The following is an 11976-nucleotide window of genomic DNA, read 5'->3' on the forward strand; positions in this document are numbered from 1 at the left end:
AGACCAAGTTCTATATCACATATAATAGACAACTCATTTGCTTGTTTACCTAGTGCTTCTAATCGTTTATCTAAAATGACTTTTTTTCATTATCGGATTGAGATTCCTAGTGCTCCTAACCCCCCTTTCTAGTCATATTTTTGTGAATAAGTACCTCTCTATGAATATCAAATAAGAGTGTTTGGCTAATATTTATAGATGTCTGAGAGAACTAGATAATAAAATAATTTGAAAGTGATCAATATAATTTGACAAAAATTGGAAACAAACTATTTACACAATTTGATTTTTGAGGTACTTAGTAGCTACTTGCCTAAATAAAGATTGTTAAAATCTTAAAACTTAATCATAAAGTTTGATAGTAATTGATTTTATTTTCACAATAATTATATTTGAATCTAGAGATAGATTACCTAAATTGAGGTTATATTTTGTTTAGAATTGAAAACACACTGAGGTTATATGTTGTTTAGAATTGAAAACACATTGAGGTTGAGAAAACTCATGTGAAATTTAGTGAGAGATTGAAATGTTATCACTAATATCAATAGCCTAACTTACCCAATGGCATTAACTTTTGAATCAATGTCAATCACCCAGTGGTAATATTAGAATTTATGCTAGCACATTCCTAGGATCTCTTAATACTTGAAAATAATCTCACTAATGAAAAATGTAGAACAATCATTGAAATTTTATATTGAATTGACAAATTGTGTTGCTCACTTTTAAACCCCTAGTTTACTTTTCTCATAATATTCAAACATGCAAATAGTTAGTAAATCAACAATAGTCTAAAGCAAAACTAGAAGCCCACACCATGTGAAATCGACCCCAACTTTCTATATGGATTATTATATTGATAACAAACGTCTACATCTTCTTTAAGAGGTGTAATTGAGCATTTATCGATTGCGGCTAGACTGTTTGGAATTGAAAACACACTGGTTTTAAAAAGTCAATAATAAGTTCTCACTGTTCTTTTAGCTTTGGAATGTTGTGTTTGGTCTAGAATGATCCTTGGTTCGGGTTTCGAGGCTTCCAGATTCATTCTGAATTATCTCATTGTCACGACCTGATTTCTCGAGTCATGATGGCACCTATTATACCCTACCAGTAGGTAAGCCAATCTGTAACCCAGAACATCAAGCAATGAGTGAAAGGGCAGAAACTAGCGAAAACAATAATCTAAACAAGGCCAACAAGGCGGAAACAAACCAAAATAAATATATACAGAAATCCCTCCCAGAACCTGGAAGTCACTAGTACAGAGCTATCTAATAAAGAGTACAAGTCCCAAAAGTGGACCACAACAGAGTGTGTCTCAAAGGCAACAAGACTAGCTAAAATAAAAGAAGGAGACAAAACAAACCCAAAACGCCAAATGCTCACCCTCGTCTTCGAATAACAGCTGCAAAAGAAGGCTGGAACTAATCATCGTTGGTAACTGGTACTGGGACCTGCATCATGAAATAGATGCAGAGCGTAGCATGAGTACCAACACAACAGGTACTCAGTAGGCATCATAGGCCGACTGAGCAAAAAGGGTACAAACAATAAGAAAGGATAGAATCTAGACACAGAGAGGTCAAAACGGATATGAAAAGAAAGCACACGAGCATACCAGAAATAAACTAAGTACAACTAACTAAACCTAACTGACCCTCATAAGCCTAAAAGGTACACTCGTGCGCAAGTTCAAATAAAGCCTGAACGGACCCCTATAAGCCCGACAGGTACACAGAAAAGCTAAGTCTACTTAGAAAGAAGTAAACCGGGATCCCAGCCCAAAGTAACCAAGATAATCCATCAAACTCCACCCAGCCAACAGTGCACTCCCAGTCCAGCTAGAAAGAGTGACCCTAGGGGGCACCCAACCAAACAGTCCACTCCCAGCCCAGCTAGAAAGAGGGACCCGTGAGTGAGGTAGATATCGCGAGTCGTCCTACCATGCAGTCAGCTCCCAGCCCAGCTAGAAAGAGTGACCCGGGGACACCTAGCCAGCAGCACACTCCCAGCCCAGATAGAAAGAGAGGCCCGGGGGCGATCGTTGATATCACCGAGTTTACCCAGCCAGCGATACGCTCCCAGCCCAGCTAGAAAAAATGACCCCGGGGTGATGGTATCTCCAATAGGATCCAATCCAACAACAACCATCGTGGAACGCCGTCCACTCTAAGAAATCACAGAAAAGGCTCCAAGCCTATACTACCTCAATCCCATGCCTCTAGTGATGCACCGAACCTTCGAAAATGCGTCGGAACCGCAGAATGAGAGAGAGAAGATACAGAAGTGCAGCAGGCAATGATAGCGCCTAATCTAAGGCTCAAACTATCAGACTCAAGTCTGCTACTCCAGTCTACAAGGAGCTAAGTCATCCGAACGACGTCGACAGAAAGTCAAGGTTATCCAGCCCACACGGGTCATAAGTCTAAGGCAATGCTAGCCTAACCTAGACTAAGGACATTATGCTTACGGTTAAGGATGAACAAAGCATACAACACATAGCATACAAGCATACAATAGCATTTAGCACATAAGCATGCAACTCTACTAAACCGGTTAACATGATCCTACACCCGAAAAATGGTCAATCAATCCTAACATAAGGTATCTAATCAAAGTAAAGTAGGAAACTGGTACCCACCTCCAATTCACTCTAATCGACATTCTTTTACACAATTAAGCTCAATCTAATAGAAAGGAAGCAGTAGCCTACCTTAAGGCCGATCGCACACGCTCCAAATTACTTTGCCAGAGCTTTTCCTTCTCGAACGACCTTTGAACGCTAACACTCTATCAAATATAAGATCCCAACGTTAGTACGGTCGTTTAGACACCAAAATTACAACAAACGGAGACGAGTCAATTTTGGAGTCAAAACGGGAATTATGGGACCCGCACCGAACTGTCCAAATTTGATTCCGTCAAGAGATCCTAAACAACACCCCAAACTTGTGTTCCAATATGGAACACAATTCGGGGCTCAAAACGCAGCAAAACCCAACAAGCAAGAAAACCACACTTTAATCAACTTAAAAGAAAACATGCAGCAGTCTAAACTCGAAATCTACAAGGATTTAAAGGTGCCCAGCACTCCTTGGATTATTTACTTTCCAATTGCGCACAAGTGTACCTTCTAGGCTTATGAGAGTCCAGTTAGCTTTAGATAACTGCTTTACTTTATTGTTCTATTCCTTCTAGACTCGTGAGCTATAATTAGACTTTTTGTTATTGCTTCGCTTGTTTGAATTCTACTTTCAACTACTTCCTCGCTTTTCCATATATATTTACTTTCCAAGCCTAGTCAACCTATGTTACCTACTGGGTACTTGTTGTTTTGGTACTCATGGCAGATCCGAGCACCAGTCGCTAACGTTGATTTCGAGCTTCATCAGGGATCTTTGGAGATAGAGGGTGAGTTGATGTCGTCCTAGCTCAGCTTATCTCAATTTCTATATAGTTTTGGCTAGTTTTTTTTTTTTATATTCGTGACAAGTCTGTACTTATTTAGTCTATGTTTGACTGTTTGTCAATTGTACTCGTTTGGCAGCTTTGTACCTTCGTCCATCAGGTCATGCGATTGGACCACGTTCTCATGTGTGTGTATATATATATATATATATATATATATATATAGATAGATAGATAGATAGATGTTATTTCCTTCTTTCCACTTTATTTTCTTTATATTGTTATTATCTTCTCGTTGATTGTTGATTCTACCAAAAATGCATGTCTAGTATGAGTTGGTTTACGTACTGGTGAGTTATGGTAAGTGTCATCATGACTTGAGGTTTTAGATCGTGATACCTTCCCCTAAAATATCCTATATCTTCTTTATTTATATTCATAGTGAGTATTATAATTACCTCATATTCTCTTTCTTCTTACTCTCTCGGCTATTCTTTAGGTTCTATATTGAAGAATCCACTAGATCCTTCATTTGACATTATCAAAAGATTTAAGTACTTTTTTATCCTGATACAAGCATTAAAAAAATTTCTTGTTAAAATTAATCAACTTAATTAGCATGTTTTCGATTGGACGTACATATCAATCTTGAAGAAGAATCGGTTATCTAATTCCAATTATCTAAATAAGTTTTTCTTAAATTCTCCAATTGAGTTGTTGATCTTCCTATAAAGTTTTAGTATATTTTTAATCCTAATGTCACAAGAGTTTGTAACCAAACTTGGTAGTATTTTAATCCAAAGAGCTATAAATGTGATTATTATTGTGTTTCTAATCTTATTGCAACTCAAACTATTAATTGTGACCACTATAACTTGAAAAAGTTGAGTATTTCTTTCCACGCAAACCTTATCCCTGTCTTGTGAAGATGAAGAATGCTTAAGCTTTTATTTTTCAAAAATTCACCTTTACTATTTTTGAGTAATCGTTAATTTAGGTCGTGAAGTATCTGGCACCCACCATGCTTCGATCCCCTACCCTCACCTCCCATAATATTTTGTATAGATTATACACATTGCTTTTAAGTGTTATATTCCTTTTCTTACATGTTGAACACCAAAGAATAAAAAAAATCCACTTACTTCTCTTAAAATAATAAAAAATCAAGAATACATTTAAGCACACCCTAAATGTAGTATGCTAAAGATTCAAATCTATATGGATGAGGTGGGGAAATGGAAAAGATGTTATCAATGATAAATCATTTTTTTTTAAAATAATGTGCCAAGTCAAATAATGTCATATAAACTGAGACGAAGAAAATATAATATTATTCAATTAAGAAGTTGTTAGAAGTTGCTACTCAAAATACAATCAAAAAGGTATCCATTGTCCATAAAATACTCATCCATGTGTTTTCACTTTCTTAAGGTAAATAATTAGGGAGAAGCCTAGTGGGATATGATATTTCTGGACAGAAAGCATCGAATTATTAACTTTCCAATTTCCTTTATTTAATGTGGCCCAAAGCCAACATGGCTCACAAAAAAGAGAAAGGATTGAATAATTATTAAAAAAAAAGGATGAGGCTTATGATATCAAAACATATAATTCTACATGGTTCTTTTATAGCCACTTATTAATGATGAAACAATGAACATGAATCATAATATTTACCTAAAGAGAATGAGTAAAACAATGGTGTCCAAGAAAAAAATAATCATATAACTATTGTATTCTTAGGTCTCTTTAAAATTATCGACAGATGCATGCTGAATTCTTCAAAAGAAATGTATCTTTAAAGAATATTAGGTAATGTCAACATCCTATCTATATTAAGGCTCACGAGGGGCTAGGGGGCCCTGATTAGAGTCATGATCGAACACGACGCTTGTTTGGACGTGGATTTAGTTAAGAAATAAAGTTGCGCATTTGCTATGACCTATAGCTTTTTGCATGATGGTAAACGCTTGATCCTAACATATGATATCAGAGCTAAGGTCGTGGGTTTGATCCCAAGAGCAACATTCTGCATAAGACAGGTGTTGGGAGAGAGTTGTTGAGTAATGTCAACATCCTGCTTATGGCAAGGCCCACGAAGGGCTGGGTGGTCCAAGTCAAAATCATGATCTAACATAGAGCTTTCTTAGTAGACTTATTAAGAAATAAAATTACGTTTTTACTAACTTTAAGCATGATAGTAAGCGTTTGATTCTAACAAAGAATTTGATACAAACATGGTAATATGTTTGAAAAATCAAAGTAATACAACGATAAACAAGGGTAAGAATTTGACACAAATATGATAATATGTTTGAAAAGTCAAAGTAACATAACTATAAAACAAGTCGGCAAAATTTAATAAAGAATAAATACAAAAGGAAAGATAACACTAAAACTACTGTCAATTTGTACCGACAAGCAAAAACACGTTGAAACTATTTTCAATTAACAAATAATAAAATGAATTCACTTTTTTTCAAAAGAAAATGACATAAATGAGCTGAGCATAAGTTTTTTTGGGATCAATAGTTTTTTGATCCAAACTATAGAACTAGGATACAATCAAACCAAAACGAACAAAATATTGAATTGAATCGTACTAGTCATTTACAACAAAAGAATCAAGCTAACCAAAACAATTAGGGGAAAACCTAAACCCATAAGATAGCAATGAAGCTGTTGTGCACTTGATTTACCTGTACTATCCACTTCCAATGTTCTATTTTCCACAGTAAAATTATGTTTCTTGCCAAACCAAAAAATAATCTTGTAACTTACTCTTGTAGCCACATCCACCCTAAAAACCACTTTTGATGTATTTGTAACATTCTTTAAAGCAGCATCCCAAGCCATTTTCTGAATTTCCAGTTTCCCTTTTTTCTTTGCTTTTTTATCATGCCCTTGGTAAAATCCATTTATTGTGCTATTACCTAAAGGGATACTGGTATTTGTACCATAATAGAAGCGTAACATAATTTCGTCGTAACGAACACCTTTGTCCTTCATCTTGTTGTTCAAATTGAGCTGAAAATACAGAGTATGATTGGATCTTGTGGTGTTGGAATTATCAGATAGGTTAAGGGCAGGTAAATAAAAATTATGTAAGGAGCAGGATGGTTTTGTGGTTCTTAGACTTAGCCAGACAAAGAGAGCTGTTAAGCCTGCAGTTAATATGAATTTGGTGCAACGAAAACAGCATGTATGTGAGGATCCATGGTCAGACATGTTTAGGGTTAAAAATTTGTTTTCAACAATCAGAGAAATGGGGAAGAACAGATGAGACGGGAGTATATTAATATTTCATTTTAGACCACTAATTTTATTGCTGAGAAGAGCAAGATTTTGGGACTTCAAAGAAAGATCTGGGAAAATTACACTTTTTTGCTTTTAGGCAAGTGCTTGTAAATGAGTATGTGATCACCTCTGTAGTTTCTTGTAAGTGAGCGAGCACCCAATTGGAAACCTTCAAGTCTTTGAGGTCAATGGCAAGGGTGGGTCAGCCAAAAAAGGGGTGGGGTTTCTTTTTATATTATTATACTGTCTCATTGTGACGTACTGACATTATATTAGAGGGGTTTAATTTTTTTAATTTTTTTTTTTTTTACCATAAGTGATATATGCTTTGGATTAAGTGTGTTGGACTAAATAGTCGGTGTACGATTCATGTCTATTCAGTATAATAGTTAAGCTATATTCAACTTTTTGAGTGTATCATATTATATATTTTATGTATAACTATTATATAGGTAATCATATTTAGCTTTTTTTAGTGTATCATAATGTATAGTCAATGTAATACTTTCTATATCTTTTGACTATTTTTTATGTAAATAAAAACATGATTATATTTTTTGTAAATTAATCACTTTATTGTATAAATTTGAAACCATCCCTTCCAAATATTAGAAGAGCACTTAATCTATGTAGCCAAACCATCTTCTAGGAAGAGTTCTGTTTGAACTAAACTATGATAATACTAATATTTGTATTTTCTTATTAAAAGAATTTCTAAATCTCGACGATCTTCACTTCTCAAAGATAAAACTAGTGGTTTAAAATTAAATCTTAATATGTCCTTCATTCAAAGCCTCAACATATACACCACCGCCTTAGGCAACCTCATGGAGCCAAGCTCAATGCGAGGTGGCTACCTCATAGAGCTAGGCTCTAGTGCACAACCTATTTCCAACCCTTAACGAACCCTCCCAAACAGTCCAAAGATTTACAAATTAGGCTCATAAGCCCTCAACATGGAATACAAGACAACTTATTACATCAATATACAATATTATATACTCATTATATAATATTATATAAAATTATAAGAGGTATTTATATATTCTTGTATACGATTTTACAATATTATACATAATTATACAAAAAATTATCTTTTTCGTTATGTTTTATCTGAAATTTAACTTAAATCTAACTCAAATTTATTTTGTATCACTTCAAATTTAATTTTTGAATCCTCTAAATATTTAAAAACGACTTAACAACATTCAATTTATATAACTATCAAACTTGAAAAATACCGATCTAAAATAATATAATTCTAAATTAGAAGTGAAAGTGTGTGAGAGAGGAGAGAGATGAAAAGTAGAAAAGATGGGATTTTAGTTAGTGCTGAAATCATATTTCAAAGGATAAATAAATTGGGCCAAAATTGGTTAGAAATAAGGAACTGAGTAACTTTGGTAAACTAAAGAGCATGGCCACTAGTTTGACATTTTATCTGTCTTAATTTATGGAATGTCTTTTTTTTAAGTCTATTTAAAAAAAAGAATATCACTTTTTCAATAAATAGAAATAATTTGATTTTAAAATTTTATTTTTATTTTTAATGAAATAATTGGAGTCAACAAATATATGGAAAATATTAAGGTTTGTTTTAAATTACTTATTTGTTTCCAAATAAGTGATACTGTTAACTTAAGCACACCATTTAAGAAATTACTCCTTCTTTAAAAATAAGGAGTGTTCTACCCCTAATTAAGAAGGACAAAATCAAACTCAATTGGTTCAAATTTGGGCGGATTATTAACCCACATATTTATTAGCTTAACATATTTTAAATCAATCTATTAAAAATTAGGTTTGTATGTAACCCAAATTGACTCAGAGAAATCTTTCAAAAATATTTTAAATTTAATATGTCATATATTGCTATAATAAAGAAAAAACAATGATTTTATTAGACACTAAAAATCGTAAAACAATAAATAAAATAATTAAAACTTAGTAAAAATTGAATTGAATTAGGTCTTGACCCGTTCTATAACTCATTACCTAATTCATTTTGAATCAAACAAATTTGAATTGTGTTGAATCTTTGACACATTATAATCTGCTCAAATTTGATTCAACCCACTCAATTGTCGTCCCTACCCCAAATTAAATGCCTCAAAAAAGTGATTGATGTAAAACTTTATGGATTAATCTGAAAGAATAAGATCAATTCCTTCTTAAAACAGTGAAATCCTAACAAATCACTTATTTTGAAATAAAAAAATGAAAAGTCTAAAATATAAATTTTGTGCCAAATTAAATTATATCACGTAAATTTAGACGAGGAATTAAATATTTGGCCATGAAATTTATTTCACCTTTTTCCGGAGTCAAAAACTTTGGATTAACCAAAAATAAATCATTCCAATTATAGTGGGAAGTGAACATAAAGGGCGCACTGGAGTTTATACTGCTCCATCAGACAGTATATAGCAGCTCCACTTGCGTTTCATAATTTGCGACCCCCTAACATATATTCTATCGATCATTTCACATTGAATTGAAATCTTTTTACTCTTAATTTTTTTTGGGTCTTCTCTAATCATCATCTCCATACCTTAACCTTCAAATCAGGTAATTTCTATACACCTTAATAACTTTATTTGATGATGATTAATATTCGAGTCAATTTGTGTGTAACTGTTTTAATTATGGGCGGGTAATTCTCCATTATGATTGTAGTGATCTGAAACTTTTGGGATGATGTTTGGAATTTTTGTATTTAGTTATTTCTTTGATGGAAAATGGGAAGTTTAGTTTACATTTCTTTAATTTATGATGTGCTGTTTTGATTTGCTTTCATGCCTTTGATTGTTGTATTTGTGATGAAGTATTGGGTTTTCCGAATTCGAATCCTATTTTCTTGTGTTTGATGCATAAGAAGGAAATATTATTTCAGAAGTAATTGCGTATAATTTAGGCAAACATTATGGACTTGGGAGTTGGGTGGTGAGATGAGGTGGAGTTTGTTGAAGGGCGGAGAGGAGACAATTAATGAGGATGTCATTTGTGGAATGTGTTTTCTCTACTTCTATTGGGGAAGTTATTCAAAGATATTTGACGAATCAAACGTGAAAATTGGAAAGTTTCTCCTCCGTATCAAACACACTCTTTGTTTTAGTTTTTGTTACTTTAGCCCCTTCTCCCCCCTGTTTAAGGTGGGATGGGATGTCCTGCACAAGTACTAACTGCTGAAGGGTTCTTTTTTTTCTAGGTCTGAGCATTCAAGTTTGAAGAATTGTGTGTGCTCGTATTACCCTTTCGTTTCAGCCAAGTTTCATGTCTGATCTTGATCTCCAAGTTCCTAATGCTTTTGGTATGCAGCTCCATCAATTTACATTCCTTGTTGGTTGAATTTGGTTTATTTCACTATGTCTTGTCATCTTTTTAATTCGATCTCTTGAAAATTTTAATCTTGAAGTAAGCACTTGCACATAAGAGGTTATATCTTTTGTTTTTTTTTTTGCGCTCCCGCCCCTTTTTTTGCTCCCTTTGTGACTCGAACTCGCAACTTTCGGGTTGGAAGTGAGGGGTGCTTACCATCCTAGCAACTCCTTCTCGTCATAAGAGGTTATATCTTTATTGTGTTATGTGCAAATGAAAACGAAAAGGATGAAAATGATGAGCTTTCTAGTTAAGAGGAGTTGTATTGTTCGAGTTATGCTTTATTGTAAATAGTGGTCAATGATATAGATTGAGAACCATTAGGTCGAGGTCTCAGATTCAAATCCTAGCTGAGACAAAACACTAGGTGATTGTTTTCCTATTTGTTAGCGTTGCTGGACAGAGTTACCTGTCTGGTACCTGTTGCTGGTGGGAGGTGACATATATCCCGTAGAATTAGACAAGGTGTAACTATTGTGGTGCTTTGGTGTCCTCAGATCCCTTTGCTGAGGCAAATGCTGAGAACTCTGGTGCGGGGACAAAAGATTATGTACACATCCGTATACAGCAAAGGAATGGTAGGAAAAGCTTGACAACCGTGCAAGGTTTGAAGAAAGAATTCAGCTATAATAAAATTCTTAAGGATCTCAAAAAAGAGTTTTGCTGCAACGGTACTGTTGTTCAGGATTCAGAATTGGGACAGGTTTGCCTTGAAATATCGATCTCTATATTGTCTCAAAGAGAAATGTTGTGAGCAATATGACTAATGTTAGGGTGATTTTTCTCTTCGAAGGTTATTCAACTTCAGGGTGATCAACGGAAGAATGTTTCAACATTTCTTGTCCAGGTAATTGTTCTTCACATCAATCTGCAGCACCTTGTATAATGTTGTTGTTGTTGCGATGAGAGGGTAACATAGAAGAAAGCATGTCATGCTTGTGCCTCGGTTAGTACATCACGAGTTTGATCCTTGCCACAGACAAAAGCTTGGTATTTAAGTGGGGAAGTCAAGAGTGGGCTCATTGTCCACCAATTTAGAATATTGCACCAGCTGGCCCTAGGGAATTTTTCGGTTATCAAAATATATATATTCCTATATAATAAGCACTGATCCCCTCTTCTTGATCTCCTGATACGAGGGTCACTGGGATATTCTCTAGCTTGATCGAATTTACAGTTTGTTGGTAGTGTTTGAATGTATTTTATATTTAAGCTGATGTCTGAATCATTGATTTCTTTGAAACAGGCTGGGGTTGTGAAGAAAGAACACATCAAAATTCATGGTTTCTGATTGCCATCAATCATCAATCATTGTGCAGTTACACTATTTGTTTCTGTTCCAAATAATGCTCTGCTATGAACTTTGAGAGTTGTTGTAAACTATAAACTTGTTAATGTTGTTCTTCTGCTTGTTTGATATAAGTAATGCATTTGTTCTTGTTTTTCCGCGTAATTGTTCTTTGCCTGTTTGATATAAGTAATCTATTTGTTCTTGCGAAATGGTTCTGGCTTGTTTATACAATGGTATCTCAATTATAGCCCTTTAGGACGTAAAATATATCTCTTCTCATCATTCCTATAACAGTGTTATGAGACAAATGTTATCATGTCTTTCTCATTCAGTCGAAAATTGATTTGATGATATAGATGCATGTGATCTTCTCCTCTATCCCTTGCAATTACAAACCTTAATCTTTACCACAATGACTCTGCCCATACAGTTTGATAAATTCTACATATTTTTCATTTAAGACTACAATTTTTTTATTTTTTTATTTTACTTTCTTAAACTATGTGCCAAATTAAAACGAGACAAACCAATTGAAACAAAGGAACTACGATAGTCAACACACCTCATCTTCACCCCACACCCCCTACCCCCCACTT

At 34.2% G+C, this 11976-nt stretch overlaps 2 protein-coding genes across 2 annotated transcripts; one reads left to right on the forward strand and one right to left on the reverse strand.

Annotated features, from left to right (window-relative positions):
- Positions 1-6022: 6022 nt before the first annotated feature.
- On the reverse strand, positions 6023-6676 carry LOC125820917 (protein NDR1-like). Its single transcript, XM_049500342.1, has one exon. It carries the CDS (start codon positions 6640-6642, stop codon positions 6025-6027), a length of 618 nt encoding a protein of 205 aa, XP_049356299.1. The 5' UTR covers positions 6643-6676; the 3' UTR covers positions 6023-6024.
- A 2487-nt stretch (positions 6677-9163) lies between these two features.
- Positions 9164-11542, forward strand: LOC125820921 (protein translation factor SUI1 homolog 2-like). The gene is made up of 5 exons (XM_049500348.1): positions 9164-9279; positions 9920-10021; positions 10587-10792; positions 10883-10936; positions 11336-11542. The coding sequence occupies exons 2-5, from the start codon at positions 9985-9987 to the stop codon at positions 11378-11380; spliced, it is 342 nt and encodes a 113-aa protein (XP_049356305.1). The 5' UTR covers positions 9164-9279; positions 9920-9984; the 3' UTR covers positions 11381-11542.
- Positions 11543-11976: the final 434 nt, after the last annotated feature.

Source organism: Solanum verrucosum, unplaced genomic scaffold (genome assembly GCF_900185275.1).
Source record: "Solanum verrucosum unplaced genomic scaffold, falcon-dt-bn FXZP01000289.1, whole genome shotgun sequence".
In the NCBI taxonomy this organism is placed as follows: Eukaryota; Viridiplantae; Streptophyta; class Magnoliopsida; order Solanales; family Solanaceae; genus Solanum; species Solanum verrucosum.